The sequence below is a fragment of the Neolamprologus multifasciatus genome, chromosome 14 (assembly GCF_963576455.1).
Source record: "Neolamprologus multifasciatus chromosome 14, fNeoMul1.2, whole genome shotgun sequence".
NCBI classification, from domain to species: Eukaryota; Metazoa; Chordata; class Actinopteri; order Cichliformes; family Cichlidae; genus Neolamprologus; species Neolamprologus multifasciatus.
This window is the reverse complement of record NC_140452.1, coordinates 35,444,979-35,466,125: the sequence shown is the minus strand read 5'-3', so window position 1 is coordinate 35,466,125 and position 21,147 is coordinate 35,444,979. Positions and strand designations below refer to the sequence as shown.

Sequence of the window (21,147 nt, the reverse complement as noted above, 5' to 3'; positions counted from 1 at the left end):
ATTTGATTACATTTTGTATGATGATTATGTAGAAAAAGTAGAATTGGGCTGAAAGATCTATCACTTTATCACCTATTCAGGTTGTAAATCCTGTTTTTAAAAAGTAACTAAGTAACTAAGTAACTAATTACTTTTGAAAATAAGTAATAAGTAAAGTAACAGGATTACTTTTTTGGGGAAGTAATCAGTAATTAGTTACTGATTACTTTTTTCAAGTAACTTGACCAACACTGCAGTTTACCCATACAGTGACACCCAAAAACCAACCACCCAAAAAAGAAATGTGTTTCATGAAATATTAACATATATACATATAACATTTGATATCTTTCAATGTTATATTGTGAATAAAATATTGATTTGAGATTTGCTGATAATTGTATTTCATTTTCATGTGTATTATACACAATTCACAATTTGAAAAGTGTCTATTAGAAAATGTAAGTTTTTAAAATTCAGTTTATATATTTTTGGAAAAACTAATTGTGTGATTTTTTTTCTTCATATGGGTTCAAATTCAGGTCATAAATATTTTGTACCTGTAAATCAGACTGTGCACGTGTGAACTGAAATGTAAAACAAACAAGTTTTATCTTTGTGCATAACACTTCAAGGTTTTTGCACAAGTTCCTGACTTGACTGTTTGGCTGTCAGAGGGGAGCCTTACTGAGCTTAGACAGCAACAGGTAAGCATTACTGTATGGTTTGGGAATCAACTGATGTTTTTGTAACCGGTTAAAAATGTTATAAATAAATATTAACCACATTGAAATCCATGTTAAAATGTAAAACAATAATGGTTAAAGTATTTAGAAAGAATTTGTAATTATTGCCAAAGGAGTACAATGTGTTTAATACATTTAAAAGTGCATTTGCTTTATGTGTGGTTCATTTTTAATTTAGTAAGGTTGTTATCGTGTTTTATTGTGAAGAACTGTGTAATAGGAAGCGAGTATGTTTGTGATGGAAGCCGGACTGAGAGAAGTTGTGACAGAACAAGAAGTTTGCGAGTGTATATATAACCTTGACTATCTGATTGACCGTCTTTGTCGATGTGCACATTTGTAATCTGGCTGTAAGAAGCTGGGGATGTTTCTGTGAATCCACCACGCAGCTGCACACTTTCTTCCTTCCTTTTTTTTCCTGCCCCGTTTGTTTCTTTAGCTGTCAGAATATTTGTGTGAAGGCCAAGAAAGATACCAAACGGATTTACTTTACCAAGTGGATCATCACAGCCTTGCTGTATTGGTCCATTTGATCGACATTTGTTATTATTATTTTATTTTATTAAGTTACTACAGACGGGACAGACATGACCGGGGAATAGGACGGGGAGTGAGAAAGAGAGGGAGGCTAAGGAGAAAACAGAGGGGAATAGGACAGTGAGAGAGGACACTTTAAAAAAATCACCGGTTGAGAGAAAAAACATGAAAAAAGAGAAACAAGCAAAAAGAGAGCAACATATTAAACACAACACTACTGCAGCCCACTTAGCACTTAACCTAGCTAAGCGTAGATAACAGTAAATACTGAATTTTCAATGTTTTTTGTGCAGCAGTCAAGACGGACAGCTCACAATGTGCTGTGAGGCAGCAGCCAAGAAAGATGTAGTTTGTGTCTGTGCACACCTGAGTGCATCAGCACGCTTGTATTCAAAAGGTTTCTCCATGTAACGATCTGCTAGTGGGTGTGGGGAGCCATAGCCCCGCCCCCGGGGCATGAAACAGGCATGGAGGAGATCCAGGCCCAGACATCCAGAGGCCCCAGAGTGTGGGAGCCCAAGGAGGAGCTGAGCAGGGACATCTGTGCCACCCTCATGGGAAGAGCTGAGGAGAGCCCCAGACGAGGGGTCACCCAGCAGCCACGGAGCAGAGGCCAGAGGGGCTGCAGTGGCCTGCCCGCGGGATCCACCGGCAGCCAGCTGTGCCAGAGTGGACTGAGCCCCCACCCCCGGTTGGAGCCTGACCGAGCCACGGGCGCCAGGCCGGGAGTGTGCCCCCATACCTTGGAGAGTCTGAGGTGTTGCCAGAGGGGCGGAGTCTAAGACCCGACCTGACATATAGACACAAACGAACAGGCACACAGACACAAACATTCCCACCCTCATGCACACATGTACAAACACTCAGCACTCACCCAACGTGAAGACAAATGGACACTGTACACACAATCACACTCCCCAAACATTCTCTATACAAGCTACCCTCGCCCCTACAAGGGGAATCTGCACCTAGACCCAGGAGATGTTGCCCTTTTGTCACCAGAGTTTCTTGTGCGAGAGAAGAGTAACTGACTGGTGAGACGCCAAGAGAGGCTGAAGAGGAGTGATAGTGATCTCCTGCTTTCACTGTGGATTCCCTGCAGCCCTCATCCCTGCACGCTTGTATAGCACTTAGTCACTGTCACACACTTCACCTGGTGTTTGTGGATAAAACCCTCTGTTCTTCCTTTGCAGTAGTCCTGCGTTTGAGTCCCCCAATGACCGTAACACCTTTTCCCTGCGGTGGAGACATTGGACATGGCAAGTAGCCCCTCCCTGTATGCTGATCACTGTATGCTGATCACTCTGCATTCAACACATAACTGTTTCCCTACAGAAAACATGTGACTACAGAAATATTAAACGTCTAAAATTAGTCTTAGTTTTGAGTTGAAAAGATGTCCACAGGAACCACATTTGGACTATAAATAGCCCGTATACTGAGGTCTTACTGATGTCACACTAAAAGTATAAATATAAAGTATAATAGACATGAAAAAGGTCAAATCCTGGCATTACAAAACAAAGCCTCCAGACCAAACATGGAAGTCCAAATTTACTTATAAAAGATGTCACTTCAACATCACTTTACGCTCTCCCCTCACCTCCAAAGAGTCAGCAGGCAATGGCTGCCCTCTCTGAGACTTGTTCTTCAGGAGGTTTCTTCCTGTTAAAAGGACGTTTTTTCTTCCCACTCTTGCCAAGCACTTGCTTGCAGCAGGTCATCTGATTGCTGGGGTTTTCTCTCTGTTAATGTAGGGTCTCTACCTCATAATATAAAGCACTTTGAGGTGACTGTTGTTGTGAATACATAAATAAAACTGAATCAAACCTACTTAAGTGGTGCTCCTTAATAATATCAGAATATATGCAGCAATCATAATATGTTGGAATATCTGTCAGAACAAAAGGCTTTTAAATGACTGCTAAAAAACTCAGTCAACAAGAAGTATTTCGTATGCACGTCTTGCACGAGTTGGAACTAGTGGGTATTTTTCAATTTTACTATTTTTAAAGCAAATTTTAGCATTTCAAATATAGAGATGGAAACTTACCCAAGCAAAGCGAAGGCAGGAATCTCCTTGAGGTCAAAGGGAAAGTCTACCTGGAAATGGGTTCTAAAAAGGGCTGTGACGGTCTCTGGTGCAAGAGAAAGCAAGAGGACGAGCTAGTGTATCACTGAATAGTCATCCAAACTTTATCAATAACATTAAGTATTACAGATGCTGAATAACTGATGGAAAATGGAGAGTAAAGCTAGTTTCAGGCTGAGCACAGTGAGCAGCTTGATGAAGAAGATTGTTAAAATGGAAGTCCTTTCTGATGCAACAGGAATGTGGTGTACGTCTTGTCCCAAAAACAAATGAGGTAATCTATCATTTGTTAGGTGAATGCATAAAAAATGATCCTGCTGAAGTTTACTGAGAAAGTACTGAGCAAACCTCTAAACCATGTTTGATCAAACTGCACTAGAAACTGAAACTTGCAGCTCCACTGTGATTCATTCTGCTGCGTTTACTTTAACTTGTCTCTTAAATAAACCATCACAGCTACGTGTGTTAGTAACGTGGAGACACATTTCATTTGTTCATGCGTTCTGTGTTCAGGGTCTGCTGATTTAAATGCTTGACTACTTTTTAAATTGACATTTTTTAAAGAGACTACATCTGAAAAATTAGGAATTCATAAGTCCCAACAAGCTTTGAGTCCACGTTTTCCTGAATCCATAACTGCAAACAGCCTAACCCTATGAAAGCAGTAAGGTTTCATTTAATGATCAATGCTTTTTTTAAGTATTAAATGGTCGACATTGTGAATTCCCTAAAACACCTGGTAAAAACATCTGGCCACACAGTCATACCTTCTTCTTCGTGCCACACAGCCAATATCCTGAAAAAGATGGCAGCGATGGTGACAGAAAAAAAGCCTCTCCAATAGCTCCTCACAGCAAAGCATGTGAATGTTACTTCAATACTGAAGAGCACACCTGAAACACACAAACAACGCGAGGCATGAGCGTTGGAACTGACTTTTCAGAAACCCGTCTTGCACTTGTGTAATGCCGAAGAACAATATTTTCCTTTGTCTGTTGAATTTGCTAGCCAGCATCTTCACTCAGATCTCAGTGTCATTTACTTCCAGCTCATCTTGGACAGATTTGTTCATGGCGAGCTGTATATATACATACATGACTTAACAAGAGAGGCTCAAAACAATCTTGAAGTTGAAGAAATTGGCACTGATACAGGCGTGAAAAAAGAAACCCTCAATTACAAGACAGCTTGTGAATCATTACTGAAACTGCTCCACAGATTTCAGCAACACAAAGCTCATCATATTACATGTTATGTGTTACACTGCTCAACTTAAAGCCTTAACAGTGTTTACAGATTTAGCTTACGTCGGAGTGTTACCACGTCACATTTGATGAACCTCACCTCCTACGGGCGCAGCCAGAACGCAGCCCACTCCCACAGCACAGGCTGCTGCCAGCATCTCTCTGTACCTGGACTCGTTCTGAAATCACACGGATTTCAGCTTTAGAATAAATAGATGTGGGACACAGAAATAAACTCACCATTTAGGCAATATTGAATAGATTAGACTACATTAAATTAGCTACAATTACAATGTAACCATAAGAAGGTGGAAGACCATTTTAAGTGTTTATCATGAACAGCGGTAATTCTCTGCTCAGAGATACACTGTATGAAACTGTATGATTGTATCTTCTTTCGCTTTGAAGGTGAAAAGGTTCGAAAAATAAAATATGATAATAATAATAATTCTTTATTTAAAAGGGACAATGGAGTGTAACACAAGTATAAAACATGAAACTGATGTACTGCAAGTTTATAGCCCTAGTATGTTATACTTTCTTACCCCACATGAAGCTGTTTTGGCACATCATGAGCTTTTCTCACAGCTAGTTTGAAATTGCTCTTGTTTTTAGTCTGGATAAACTTTTGCCTCGGTTCTGTTTTCATTTTGATATTGTTAGTTATTAACTTTTTCTTGTCCTCCTTTTTCTCTCAGGTCTAGTCTGTGTTTCTGTTTTCTCCTGTGTTCACTCAGTTTTGTTGTTGTGGTTTCACCAAATGTGTCAGAATCTCGTGGTGTTGGAGCCGATCAACACTGGTAGATTCATTTATCCTTCAAAGAGCAAAGTATAGCTAAAATCTTCACCAAACCATAATTGCTTCTGAATCAGTTTTCAGCTTTTACACAGACTGTTTCCTCAATCATCAGAAATCCATCACAACTTTGGAAGCTACACTGCTGCTTGTATTCTTTCATGTTGTGCGCACAGTATGAAATAGATATGAAATGGTTTTGTGTTTAGCCACTGTGTACACTGACCGATGAATCAAGTCAAAGTATATTTACAAACCATGTTTTTAAACAACAAAAGGTTACACAAAGTATTCATTAAATAGAAACAGTCACTAAAGCCAGTGTAGCGTAGCTGCAATATGATCACACGGCTCCTTTCCCGTGAAAAAGCGAGTTTCTGCATTTTGATCGACTTGGAGGTGACGAGGTGAAGATTGTAATTCTTTACATGCTGGCTCTGCTCAATCATCGAGATGAGAGCAAATGAAAGTCTGAATTACTGTCTCTAAGCCGTGTGGTTGGAGGCCGGCCTTCACCCTACTGAGGAGACTCAGTTGAAAGAAACTTGTCTTAACAACAGAGCTGATCTGTATTAAATTTTAAAGCACAGTCAAAAGTCACACCAAGCACTGTCATACCCGTCAAATGGGTTGGGATGCCCAAATAAAATAATTTCTCTCCAACCATAATTGTACATCTCTGAGACAGTTCACTAGTGCCTGAATAGAAATATGACTGTTGGCATTTTATAGGCAAAAATATGTGTAGGACATTTGCAAAGCGTAAAAAAAATAAAATCAACAGTGGATGAATTCAATAAAACATGAGAAAGAAAAAGACTCACCTCATAGATTCCTCGAAACACAGGCAACTTGCAGAGGAGAGCTCCACACAAACTGGCGATGTGTACAAAGGGAGCCTGACCGAAGGAAAAGGCATAAAACAGGTTCTCTAGTGAAGTGATCTCAGGTGAAAATCTAATTTCATATAAGCACGATGGTGCTCCAACACTTTGCTTTGATTTACTCTGTGCGGGTTTCTGAGGACCAGATGTGGTCCGAGTGTGAGCCCGTCTTCTGAGGGATCTTTACTCTTTATTTGGATGTCTTAAAAGCAGCTGCTAGAGGGTTGAGACATATTAGGGCTGTCTCTCCGTGGTGGTGTCTTAATGCTGTGACTCACTGACACCGTGCACGTCAGCAACAGCAGAATGTGATCAAAACTTCAATTTTGTTGAAAATCTAAAATAAATAAACTCACTGATAAAGACATGTAGCTCTTAGAATATTAGATCCTTCAAACTACCAAGTAATTATTCCCAATTTGATGGTTTGGATGGTGACTGCAGACAGACACAGGAACGCCTACCCACAGCAACATGCAACAGTACATGTACATGAAGACATTTAAAGAGTGTGCAGCTGATTTGTGTGTATGCATCTATTTTACCTCTTTGCCAAGGGGCATGCCACTGCCCAAGGCAAAAGCCAGACTGATGACTTTAGCCACGAAGGTCCTGAAGGTGAGATATTCTTTCAGTAATACTCCTCGTAGGATGGTCTTCATTTCCGAAATCCCTGAACCTGTAGGGGACAACAACGGGCTGAATGTCAAAACTTTCTGTTAGACCCAAAAGATTATTGTTTACATTACAATGAACAACAATGGACAAGAAGTACAGATGTTATTTTAATGGAAAAGTACCAGACATCACACATGATGGCAGGTGTCTCTTGAAAATGAGTCTCAATGAGATTTTTACTTGAATAAAAAATGTATGTGTGCAGTTTGTCGCACAATGAGTTGCTAGCTAGTCTTTTAGCTCGATTTAGGTTACATCAAGTATAGCAGAGATGAATCTGAATTTAAGACGATGATGCTTAGAGTCAACTTTATACCAAACCACATGTCTTGTATAAAAATAGTGGAAGCAGCACAGTGTCAGTGTAGGAAGGACATGAGCCAAAATCCTGTTCAATTCAATTGTGTACATCCACAAAAAGCAGCAGTTCAGCTGTACACTAATAAAATCTGAAGCTTACATTAGAAATTATTGACAACTGTGATTCCTTTTCATACGCCGAGACACTACATAGAGCCCAGTGTTCCTCCACCTGTTGAATCCCACTTTAACCACTGAATGTTCTTATTTTGTTGTGCAGGTGTGGAGGCAAAGTTACCCACCACCATGTGGCCCACTGGAAAAAAATTATTTTTACATATCAAACTAACCACAGTCAGTGGAAGTAGAATTTAGCTTTGAATAGTATTTGTATTCTTATATAATAGTATTGTTTCACCAGTATATTAATATAGCACAAGGTTCAGTTACCTTGTACAACAATGGTTAGTAGAATCATCCTTCAAAGAGATACTTTTACTTTCTTCCTTTGAGTACATTTGAGATCAAGTTTCACTTTTACTTGAGAAAAGAACTTTTTTCAGTACTTGAGTATTTCTTTTTTACATTTTGGTGTCACATCTGTTTACATACCAGCAGCCTGTGGGGAGACGATCTGGGTGAAGCCGGCAGAAAACACGATGAGAGCCACAGAATAGCCGACCCAGCCCAGGTACTGCAGGAACCCGTTACTGTCCAGTCTACCATATATCCACTGCTGTCCTGTGGACACACAAACCAGGCCCAACGTGTAAAACCATCCTCACAGATTTACAGTGCAGTTTCAGACCTATACAACAAAACTGGAACTGACAGGTCGAGGTTAGTTTCCCTTTCTGAAAGTATGAAACACGCAGCTGGAGAAATGTGTTTGAATATCTCAACCTGTAAGATTTGACATTTCTGATGAATTTCAAAAGTTCAGGTGTCTAATTTCAACTTCCTGTTTGCACAGTTTGTTTACTTATTGTTCCCTTATCCACCTCCCTGCTCCCCTTTGCTCTCATCTTCATTACTTACTTTCTTCTTTACACCAAACTGTTTTTACACTTTTAAATGCCTCTTTCATTCCTGTCTACTGTAGCTTCTAGTTTTTATCCCTTGGAGAACCTTTAACACACAACAAAGAGTTATTGAGCTTGATCTGCTGTTTTGAATAAAACGTACTGGTAACTTTCTTAAACTGAGTTCTAATAACGTGAGAAAAACTGAGTTCAGTTTACTTAATATAGATTACTATACTAGATTTTACAGCCGAACTATAGTCTGTATTTCAGTCAATTCTGTTGGCTATGAATCTAATGTGGACAGGAAACAGTGTTTTTTTCTTTAGCTGTGCTAGTGGGCCTGCAGCCTCGCTTTTGCCTCCTTTGTTTACATATTTATGTAGATCTACACAATCCAGTGTCAGTGTCAGTCAGACATAGATTTTGTATGGTTGGGTAGTCTAGGTATAATAATAATGGATTGCATTTATGTAGCACTTTTCAAGAAACCTCAAAGCACTTTACAATTCCACTATTCATTCACACACACATTCACACACTGGTGGAGGCAGCCACAGTTGTAGCCACACCTGGGGCAGACAGACAGAGGCGAGGCTGCCATATCGCGCCATCGGCCCCTCTGGCCAACACCAGTAGGCGGCAGGTAAAGTGTCCAAGGACACAACGACCGAGACTGTCCGAGCCGGGGCTCAAACTGGCAACCTTCCGATTACAAGGCGAACTCCCAACTCTTGAGCCACGATCGCCCCACGTATAATAACATACATCTGCCCAACAAAATTGGGGGGCTCAGACAAAGGAAGAGAAAGCCCCCCCTTGGACTGCTGAGTTTCTGCATTTTGGTCGACTATGCCCCCCCAATGTGTGCTCTGATGTACAGAGAGAAAAAAGGAAATTTATGTCAAAAAATTAGAGGAGATTTGGCTGATGTGAAAACGAAGGTCGTTACATTATGTGTGCAGGAAACCAGATTGAAGGCTAGGCCAGGCACACTGGAGGTGGAGTCAAGCTGCTCTGCCATGGTATTGGATGGTAAGGACTTGTAATACTAGAGGAAAGTGATACTAAACCCCAAATTGCTCCTTTGATGCATTTGTCTGAGTGTGAATGTTACACTTAGATAGAAAGAACGTGTAGGAAAAGAAGCGTGTGTGAAACGTGTTGTTTAAGGTGCTATGAGTGCTAAAGCTATATAAGAACAAAGCTTTTCACCATTTATTTGTGGTTTCTAGTTTCTCTCAAATGCTTACCCAGTCTTTTTTTCCCCAGTGCATCTACCTGGACACAAAGTTTCCTGCCATTTGTCAAATTCCAAGTTTTTTTTATGTCAACTTGGTTTAAGATTGGTCTCCATCACTAAGAAGTAAAACTAAAACCTTTCCAATATGTGCCATCTAATGGTTTGATCCAGTGTCTAATTCCATTGTATATTTTTCTTCATTTATTTTGTGTTTTCACTGTCCGATTTTAAAATTCTGAATAGATTTGTATACATTTGCATACATGTGTAGAACTAGAATGTGAAAGACTTCAAATAAATTCAGCCCTTTCCATTCCTGTTACCTCACCCTTCACCACTACCTCCATCCTATCAACTCATCTTTTCCTCTCGCCATCAGTTTCCTGTAGTTGTTAGATATTACTGACCTCCTTCCTTCCCAAAATGTGTTATTATGTTAGTGTGTAGCGATGCTGCGTTCTTACAAACAAACAAACAAAACCAACCCAGTCTCTCCCTCACCTTTTAGGAGCATGTTGATGCCCAGTTCCATTGCCCAGCTGGTTAGGCCCATGAGGAGCCCCAACAGGAAGAAGAAGATCCAGTCCTCCCCGATCAATGAGATCAGGAACCTCAGCCAGCGAAATGGGCCGACTAATATCAAGAACACAGCATAATACATTAGGACTACAGCACCCAGAGATTAGTACAGGTCACTTTATTCTACATTTTCCAATAACAGCTGTGTTTCATCCCAATAGCTTTTGAAATATTGAACAGCAATAAACATGTTGTTAGCCCAAAAGACCACTGCTTCGTACTCTATAGCATTTTACAAGTTAGTAAACCAGAGATGCAAAAGTTTCTTATCTTTGGCCCAAATCTAAACAGACCCATGCCCAATAACAAAGAAGTAGATTAGATAAATCTTTAATGATCTCTCAGGTGCGTAAATCTGGGAAATTCAGTAATTATGAATTTGTTTTGGGGCAATTTTTGTAAAAAATAAAGAAGACATTTTCAGAAGTTTATATTCCTGGTGAAAACCATTTCTCTTTATTTCTTTCTTCCCACCCTTATCTTACTTGCAGGAAAAAGACGATTGTGTGCAGTCAGTTACTTTGCTTTCATCTCCCTGCTTCCTTTTTACACTTGAGCTTGTAGAACAAATGCCAGTGTTTTAATACGCCAAATAATTGACTTTTATGGCATTCGGCCTTTTCATTTAAGCATATCCAAGAATTCCCTGTCAAACATTTATTTCAAAACCTAACTTATTAGGTCCTTCATTTGCTTTTCAAAAACTGCCCTGCATCAGCTGCCGGTAATCAGAATCACAGTTATTTCCAACACTGCAAACATATTGTTCTTTCATCAAATCAAGAACTGAAGGTAATAATAAGTGTGTGTGTGTGTGTGTGTGTGTGTGTGTGTGTGTGTGTGTGTGTGCTGGCTGAGAGCATTTAAATGGAGGGGCAGTCCATTAACTGTACAAGTTACTTATTTGTTAAATGTAGTAAAGGGCATCTTGTATCACAATCCAATTGCCCACTCTCTGGTACGTTGCCTTGATGACATTTGAAACTTTTAAAATAACGGGGACACTGTGACAAAGTCAAAGATGCAGGAGACGTTAGAGGGGAAAGCTGCAGTTAAATATGTTCAGGTCATTGTGAACCACACTGAACACACTGTTATCACTTTGATGTGTTTATGCCTCCGTGTGCTTTCTGAAACCTTTCCCCACTACGGAGCCCCGCAAGGGACATGGGAGAAAAACATTACGATGAACTTTGGCGAGATCTCGCAAAGCAAAAACCGAGTTTGCTTTGCGAGATCTCGCAAAAGTTCATAATTTGTTTTTTCTCCCATGTCCCTTGCGGGGCTCCATACCCCACACACTGATTCTATATTATTTATCACTATGTTACATGTTGCTTCTCTTTACAGAGAAATGTAGCTCTGGTCACCTTTTTGGGCACAGCTGCATATTCTGAGTTTGCATAAATGTCTGTGTGAGTGCTGGGAGACCGCAGGAGTTTGTGATATCAGCAGTGAGAGAAAGAGACAGGAGAATTGAAGACCAACTGGTTTCATAGACTGACACATGGCTACAAAGATGGAGACAATGGAAGTGAAGGGAACACAAGTGATGAGGAGGTGTTGGGTGGGTTTCCACTGCCATATACAGGAGGGAGAGTGTGGAGTGTGGAGGAAGGTGGATTAAGATGTTTGTATACAACATTATGATCTAGTGAGAGTTGGGTGCAAGTGAATAGTGAAGCTTTAAGCATTAGAAACAGAGAAAGTAGATGACTTTGAATACCTGGGTTAACCATCCAAAGCAATGAACAATGTGGTGGCGATAAGTGAGAGAAAGAAAGTAGAAAGAGTGAAGATGAAGCACTAACAAAAAGACAGGAGTCCAAGCTGAAGATGCTTAGATTCTCTTTGGGAGAGAGCAGGATGGACAGAAGTAGAATCAACTGCAACAGAGAGACGGCTCAGGTTGAGCAGTTTGGAGACAAGGTTAGAGACTCTAGGCGGAGATGGTCGGGCCATGCTTACAGGAAGGATAAAGGAAATATTGAACAAACATGGAGTTGCCATGCAGTAGGACGGGAGCAAGATCACAGAGGAGGTTCACAGATGCTCTGAAGGAGGACACGGACAGGGGTGGTGTGAATAGGGGCAGCACAGTGGCGTGGTTCTTATTGGAGCCACCTAGTCAGGGGCTCTTCGTAAGGATTTTGCATGTTCTCCCCGTGTTTGCGTTGGTTCCCTTCGAGTACTCCGGCTTCCTCCCACAGTAATTGGTAATAAATGGTAATTCCTAATTGCCCCTAGGTGTGAATGGTTAGTCTGCCTGTCTGTTTGTTTATTTATAAGGAACCCCATTAGCTTCCACAACAGTGGTTGCTCGTCTGGGGGCCTGGGGCCCAAACCATCAAATACCATCGAATAAAATGTTACACAATGAGTTGGATGCAAAATATCCACATCATTTGGCTCTTACATCCACAATAAGGTTTTACAATTCTGAAAATATAAGCATGTAAATATTAAAAAATATAAAAACACTCAAACAAAATACACAATTTCCATTACAAGTGACATCACCCTCTTACAACATTTACAAATAAATTAAAAACTGCCTAAATAGGCTTTTAGGTGATTTTTAAAATTATGAATAGAAGCCAATTCTCTAATTGCATAAGGCAACTTATTCCACTGAAAAGATGCTCTGAATATAACAGTTTTTCAAAAAGTTACTTTTAACTCGAGGAGTTACTAAATTGTGGTTAGTTGAGAATTGTGTAGCATGATTATGTATCTGGATGCTGCAACTGAGCATAAAAAAAGTGTGGTGTGTTTACCAGTATTGCTTTCTTTAAAAATACAAGTAAGCCACAGTATAATTTAGCTTGTGCAGAAAGCCAAGAAAGTTTATCGTGCATTTTATCAATACTTGTATAATATGAACACCTTAACACTAATCCAGCCGCCCTATTTTGGACTAACTGAAGTTCAGATCTGTCTTATTAGCTGCTGACCAAATGACTGAGCTGTACTCTAGATGAGACAGTACTAGTGCGTTAATGACATCTTTCTATGTCTATGTTTGGCCTGCGACAGACTCAGGGTATACCTGTCCAGGTATACACTGCCTCTCCTCCTGTGACAGCTGGGATAGGCTCCAGCCCCCTGCGACCTTGACAAGTATAAGTGGAAGAGAATGGATGGATGGACAAGTGAAAATTGCACATGAAGATCGCCTGTAAGTCATAATTTAATCTTTTAAGAAATGATCACTGACAGAAATTTATCCTGAGTTCAAACTCATCTGTAGGTGACTCCGATGAATTAGGCATGAAATCCAACACAATCCTTGCATACTGGATTTAGACAAACATCTGTATCATTAAAACTTCACCATGATTAGAAGTGTCAAAGCTGTCGACTCTCAGACTTAAACTGACAGTCTATGTGTGCCTTGGAGATTCCACTTGAACATCAGAGACTTTCCAACTTCTGTTTGTTTTATCCTTCAATGCATTTAGTCCTACATAATCTCGTTACTGTAGCTACCTGACAACACCAACAGTAGGTAAGACAGGCAGTGGATCATGAATGCTTTTGCCATGATTGCCTGCAGATATTGTTTAGCTTCTTTATCTAACCGTTCAGTAGGATCAATGCTTCCCAAGCAACACCTAAGGCACAGGGTTTAGTTTAGAGACATCAAAGTGATTGTAGTATTACATTTTTAACGGAAAGCTAATGTTCAAACAATTTCTCTCAAGGCTTGGATTCTGAGCAATTCCTGGAGTACTCTTTGTATTTTTTCTCTGAACTGTGCCATCACCAAAGACTGCTTAATAATCCTTTATGTTTTTCTACCACTTAAAATCATGACCATGTAATGCATATTTGATAACAAATCCATACTAGAGCTGTCAGTGGGGTTTTGGTTCAGTCTGAGGGCCGTCCAGTCAGTGTGCAAATGGCCAAACTACAGTAAAACACGACCATGTTCAATGATGTTTTCAGTACTACAGGAGGCTCAGTTCAAAGGTCAAAAAGTAAACCTGAACAGTTAAGTCTTGAGCCTCATTCAGTGGTAATGCCAATATTCAAATGGCAAGCTACACGGTGTGGATTTCTACCACATACAAATTGCTCTCTACCGCTACAGGAATGTAGACTGTGTGAACACTTTTGTGAAAGATAAAAAGGTCCAAATTTTAATAGGGTTTAGAAATCTGTATCACTGCACTTCTTTTCGTTAAACTAATTTTGTTCATTGTGGTGTGAACAGGCATTTGTCCATCACATGGTTAGAAATGGTAACATTTTCTATAAAATAACAAAACGATTTCAGAAACAGGAATAATAACACTTGCTGCTTGTCCTTCATATTCCCTGCTGGCTGTGTGGTTTGACTCTTACACTTGGCACAGCGTCCACTGTCGTGCTCCAGTGTCCGGCTTCGCTGACTGACCTTCGTCCCACTTTGCTTCAGCCGAGCGGCCTCCTCTTTGGCACACACCCCGAGCTCCTGGGTGTAGCGCCCATACATCTGCGAAAAAACACCGGCATCCATTTAGCTTTCAAAAAACAAACACATTACACATGTCCCAAAAATGGGCGGTGTGATGTAAATCAGAATTGTATCTTTCTTCTGACTTCTTGTCTGAATTCATTTCCATATTTGGCCCCCGTGCATAGGGGCAGTGGCGGTTTTTGATAAGGGCGACACAACGTTGCCTGGGGCGGTATCGTGGTGGGGGTGGCATCATGGGCATCAGCAAAAAAAAGTTGCTCGCACCCATGTTGCCCTGACATCATGCCAAAGCCTTTTGAGGACAGCATAGGCACCGAACCGTTTCCTTTTGTGGAGAGTAAAGGCACCCTCTGTTTGCGAGGTGCTGCTTGCCACACAGGAAGGAGAGAGCAGGCGGCATTCTCTGGCTGGAGCGGCATCTAATAACCAGCTCACAAAACTAAACTAAAATAAACCAACAAACTCGGGCTGTCAACGTTAATGACGTCATCGTGATTAACGCGATTACAATTTTTAACACAATTAAACCATTTGGAGCGCAGAATGACTCAAACTCCCTGAAATGTCTCTGTTTGTCCAAAGTCTGTCGCTTCTGTGCTCCCGATGGGTTGATTGCGTTAAAAATTGTAATCACATTAATCGTGATGACGGCGTTAACGTGTTAACATAACAGCCCTACAACAAACACAAACACTGAAGACATTATGATACAGACTTATAATTTGCACTAATGTGTTTTCTAAATTCTATCACATATAATTGAAAAGTGAGCTCGAGGGCCCTCGCTGCACCGCTGCTTCCAAATAGACCACATTTCATTCATAATGCTGTAAATTCAAGCCCGTTATGTATCAATTATTTTTCCTGGGTTGTGTGAAATCCCAGAAAAAAAGAAACCCTATACAAGGTGTAGGCCTATTAGTCTGTTAGTGTATGTTGTGGGGTTGGGTGTTGATACTGGAGTGCAGAATTACTGATGAAAGATGGACCAGAAAAGGTCAAAGCCATCAGGTCCTGAGTTTAGAAAAAAGAGAAAAGAAGAGGAGAAAAAGATGCAGGTAAACAGATGAGTCTTTGAGAGGGAGCGTTCAACCAGGGCAAACAGGCTGGGACCATCGTAGGGGGAGGAGGGCTCCTTTGCATGGAGGTGTAGGTGGTCCCAAAACGTTCCACATATTGAATACTGAATTAAAGCTGGGTTGCAAAATGACATACACATATGCAGCATATAAGGGCATCCTGAAGCAGCTTACACGTGTCCTTATATGAGACTTTCCAATTAATGCATAGAAGTTGTGCTGAGCTATCAGATGTAAGTTGGTGTAATGCATTTACTGGTGTCAGTGAACAAGGAGCTATAGTTGATTGTGGTGGTGTAACACTTCACTAGCCTAAAGAAGAACGATAACTGTGTAACTATTTGAAAATGTAATGTAGTGAAAGTGGTACAGCAGCTGCAGGAGTCAGAGTCTGCTCCAGGCATTATTTGTGTAATATTCCCCCACATGCTTTCTCTGCTAAAAATAACCCAACCTCTAAGAACCCCAAAGAACCATACATTTCATAACCATCCAGCAGGCTCATAATAAATATTTTCCTATGAAATATTTTGTGGTAGTTGAATTACAGAGCACGTTTTTCCTTGAACTCGTTACAGTCCGGCTCCTAGAAAGCAGAAAAACAAAAACATGAAGCATCGATCACGACCTTTGCACAGTACTGCTGATCACTCATTGTCCTGACAATACAATCTGACTTATGTTCTTATGTCTATAATGCTCAAACCAGCGTTGCCTGAAATTTATAATGACAATTCAGGTAATTTAGTCAAAACGTAACAGATTTAAGTTTCACAGGTGTGTAAAACTCACTACAACCCTGTTTGTGAGTGGTTGTCATGGGAACACTGAATATGGAACAAAGTATTGGCTGGTGTGGCAAAACGACGTATAGAACTTTCCCATTGTGGCTGTCATGGTTGCATTGTGTGTTAGTTTGGTTTGTTTTAACAACTGAATGCAGAGATTTAAAGTGTGAGCTTAGATTCTATACTTCGGACAGGAACGAAGTCCTGAGTTAAGCAGGTTACACATTTTTGGAAAGTGGGTTCTGCTCCTTCACAGAGAGGTTTCCCTTGATAACATACAGGACACAGCATGCACGTTAAATAACACACACACAAAGTTGTGTTTTCACATCTTGTTGGGGACATCTAATTCACATAATGCTTTCCTTACCCACCTACCTTAACCCTAACCTGACTGTAGCCCTGACACTAAAACCACATAGTCCCCACAGATATATAAACATGGCACACACACACACACACACACGCACACACACACACACACACACACACACACACACACACACTCATCCATGAGTGTGTTTTAACCACAAACACACTCAGGTCATTTAGTTCAAAGAAGCTTTGAGTCACATTTGTTTGTGACTCAGGTCCCGTTGTGTCTATTGTTACATTCGTGTCAGGAAGAAGTTGATTTTTCTCCTCACTACACTATCAAGGTTAGCCGCTATTGCCACATAAGTTTTGTCACTAAGTTCAGTGAAATTCCAGGAGGCTCAGTCATGTATGAAAAATGAGTGCCAATTGCAACTTGATTCAATGGATTTGGAATTGTGTAGACATGACCGATGTAGAGTATAACCCATTTCTTAATGTCCGATCTTATACCTGGAAATGTCTGTGTGAGGCATCAGACCAATGACTCGATGCAGTTTTTGCTGTGGGTCACATTCACTGAGCTAGAAAGATGGGACTGTAGATTTGTTCTGAGCTGATATTAATTCTGCAGTGTGATCTCTGCATAGCTGACTGATTATAAAGTGGTGCTTTTAATTACAAAGAAAAAGTGAACTACTAACTGGGAATTGCATAATTGGAAACCCGTCTGCAGAAGAAGCTTGTAACAGATATCGACTTGCACTTGGGCACTTCAGTGTGTCACAGAGTGATAAAAGAGCAGGAGAGGTGAAGAACAGGCCAACATTTAAAAGACAGAAAGGGATTTGGCTTCTAGCTAAGAGTCTTTTATTTTTTTTACTATTGTGTGGTTACATGTTTACATTGTTCATTTGAAGTCTATAATTGTTCTACAAACATACTGCAGCAGTAATAAATACTCCAACAGGAGCACATTGATTCCTAAGTGGTTTTTGAAGAAAGAAATAATCTAGGAAAATAAATTCATGTTAACATTGTATCTCTTTTGTTTAGAAGTGAGCAGCAGAGCACATGATGTACTGAACGTAAAACGCATATTATCAGCTAAACAGGTCCAGATGTGCCCAGTGAGTACACAGCAGCACTAGTGGACTAGCATCCAGTCCCTTTGAGTGCAAAGTACATAACAGTGTGTGTGAACAGTGTTAGTGTCATCAAAAACATTTTGCAAAGATTTAATTAGCTTTGGTGAAATTATGAGCAGGCATTGGTGTTGTAGCTGCAGTCTCAGCTATATAACTTTAAATTTATTTAAAGAAAATATGTTCACAATGTTTTTCCTTCTGTTTTTCAGCTCCCGAAAAGCAAGTCCACAGTAAAAACTCTGACATAACTGTCTCTGGGGTTAGATATAGCAGTTGTTCAAGCTTTTTATCAGCACCTCAGTCAGAGGTTGCGTGAACGGACACCTTTATTTACTCTTCTGCTCTTAAACTCACACAGTCTTCTTCAAATAGGCTACCACGAGCCTAAAACAGTCTTGCTAACAAAACAAACTGATTTCTAGAATTCCTCATTCAACAGTCATTTCCAATTTACCAACTTGTCGACATATCGCATGCATGTATTAAAATATGAGTGCATAACATGAACGGTGCAATGTTTTAGTCCTTTACAAAAACACAAAGATTGCTACTGCCTGCCAATCAGAACGTTGTAACGTTGGGCCTTGCAACACTCAAATCCACACACCTGGTGCTGTCCTCATCCTGCTCTCGTCTCTTTACATTTGTGAGAACCACTTTTTTGCTTTGGTTTGCTAAACATCATTTTTAATGTCATCGCACCAACAACGTAGGCTGTAAGACACTTGCTGTAAATGAAATTGCTGCATAGTTGATGTCAACAGGTTCATGTGTATTTTGCAAGAATGGCAGGTACTGTATTTCCACAGCATACCCAGTTTTTAGAAACATTACCTATTTCAATCAAATTATTTAGATAACCTATTAAAGTAAAAATGAATAAAGGAATATTTGCAGGGCTAAAACTGATTTCATAAGAAAAATATAAGCTGCTTAAACAAAGTTGGGCTTTTGGTTCAGAAGACAGAACCTAGCCCTAAAGATATTAATGTCCATTTTAAGGTAATGCTATGGATATATGCATACTCTCTAATGTAGAAGGACTGTTGTTTCTTCTGGCTGCTGTGCCATTTTGGATGTTATGCCTTTGATCCATTTCACTAGTTAATCAAAGACCAGTTAATCTGAAAAAACGGACAAAATGGCTCCACAGACGTTTTACTTGAAAGCCAGACGTAGAAAATCATTTAAAACTTATATTTCCTCAAACACACAATCACCCAGAAAAGTTGTCAGAATCACACAGACAAAAAGTACATGCATATACTTATTTTTCATAAGTTACGCATCACAATTCACTCATTGCATCTCTGGTCCAGCTTTGATCACACTTTGCTCATAAGTGGATGCACTGTGGGAAAAGTTCATATGGTGACAAGTGAAAACTTACAAGACTTTGTTCGTACTGCAGCACCCGATGATCTGACCGGTCTCCTGCCATGGTTCTGCTCGACATTTACAGGTCGCAAGAAAGCTCAACAATGCTGTCGATGGAAACAATGCTGTGTTCTCAATAATTAAAGCATTGAGCTAACTTTACTTGTAAAGGAGATCACCAAGCAAACTTAAAGAGTGTGCGCTTGTTACAGTTTGATCCTTGTTTTTATAGCCTGAAGTTAGCCTCAAGATACAAAGACTGAGGCGGAGCTTTTTGGTAGCTCAGGTGGGTGTGTCAGGCACTTGTCATGGCTTTTTACTCACATTTCTTTTACATTTATCTTTAATTCTTCGTTGTATTCACTTAAAAAATGTTATTTTGATATCTAGATTAATGTTTTTGTTCTACATACAATCACAAATTCATCCGAGGTCAAACAATATGAAAACATTTCATATTTGACCCTTCTGAGCTCTTTAATGACTTTTTTCTTTTACAGTTGTACGTGACGTTTCTTCTTTGTCTGTTATTCTACCTTATGTAAGAAATGGGAGCAATATATGGGGAACTACAAGATGTCTACCACCAATGTTTTTTTTCCTTGTTTTTTAAAATGTTTCTCAATCAAAAGTCACAAAAATGAAAAGTGAGTCTACATACTGTGGCTCAGTTGAAAAAGAAATATAGTCTATACTCGAGTGCCACTGTCTCTACACAGATTGTTTTATTGTGAGCACATAATGAACAAATGACTGATAAATGATGAGCCTCAGGTCAGTCAGGTCCCACACCTGCAGACCCACTAACAGCTGCTGCTCCATTCACACTGTTAACAAATACTACCCCCCTCACCCACCCTGCTCACCTACCTGACCCATGGTCTGAGTAACCATCATCACTGAGGCCACTCACACACAGACCAAGTCCTTTTGCACTGCTTCAAGGACTTTCTAACCTGTTCTTCTAATGTTTGTCTTCTTTTGTTTATATATATATATATATCTCCTGTTTGATATTTATTCCTGCTATCTTACTATTTATATTTTATAGCTGCACAGTTGGTGTGGAGCACGCACAATAAGCAGCCATTCTATTTTATTCTATTCTATTCTATTCTATTCTATTCTTCCTCTTTTATTATTTTGTTCATTCACTCAGTAAAAAAAGTCAGTTGAAATGTAACCAGGTTAAAAACATGTTTCTCTTGGTGGCTTTAGGACATTCTTAACTCTATCCTAAAATAAATAAAAATTAAATAAATACATAAACAGAAGCTGAAATAGTGTGGTGACTCAAAAAGTAGACAATTGAGGCAGCTGCCATGTTGCAACGAGCTTAGCTTCTGTCTTGCTAGCTTGTGCTTCTGTCTTGCTAGCTTGTGCTGCGCTCAGTGGATCTGCGCTCGACAGTGCAGCCTAGGCGGAGTAGTCGAGCGCAGATCCACTGAGCGCTCAACACAGACAGCATCGTCAGAAGAAAAGTTGATAAAATAAATTTAAAATGTTGTATTGTTTGATACATATGTGTACCGAACCGAAAGCACTGTATCGAACGGTTCAATATCGATACGAGTATTGTTGCACCCCTACTAAATAAATATGAAAACTGCAACAAAAGACATGGAACTGAACAGGAACATGAACCTGATTAGTAAGAACTCTGAGACCTGATGTGGCTGGACATGAAACCAAACAGACGACCTGAGAAAGACTGAAAGAAAACACAGACTAAATACACACCGGTGGTGATCAGAGGAAATGGAGACACAAACCAGCTGACTGGAATGACATCATGACACCATGGGGAAAAGTAACACCAAGCACGATGAACATAGAAACATAACTTTCAAAGTAAAATAGGAACAATGGAATACA

The 21,147-nt window shown here is 40.0% G+C and overlaps 1 protein-coding gene across 1 annotated transcript in view; it reads right to left on the bottom strand.

Moving 5' to 3' along the window:
* Positions 1–19,480, bottom strand: part of LOC146504522 (chloride channel protein 2-like) — a 40,431-nt gene extending 20,951 nt beyond the window's left edge. The window contains exons 1-9 of the mRNA XM_085130486.1: positions 19,286–19,480; positions 14,451–14,580; positions 10,023–10,154; positions 7,869–7,997; positions 6,824–6,957; positions 6,219–6,293; positions 4,699–4,777; positions 4,122–4,247; positions 3,316–3,400 (exon numbers count right to left, since the gene is read on the bottom strand). Of these exons, the coding sequence (XP_084986612.1) occupies positions 3,316–3,400; positions 4,122–4,247; positions 4,699–4,777; positions 6,219–6,293; positions 6,824–6,957; positions 7,869–7,997; positions 10,023–10,154; positions 14,451–14,580; positions 19,286–19,351 (956 nt within the window). The 5' untranslated portion in view covers positions 19,352–19,480. The remainder of the gene's footprint in view (positions 1–3,315; positions 3,401–4,121; positions 4,248–4,698; positions 4,778–6,218; positions 6,294–6,823; positions 6,958–7,868; positions 7,998–10,022; positions 10,155–14,450; positions 14,581–19,285) is intronic.
* Between the last annotated feature and the right edge of the window lie 1,667 nt (positions 19,481–21,147).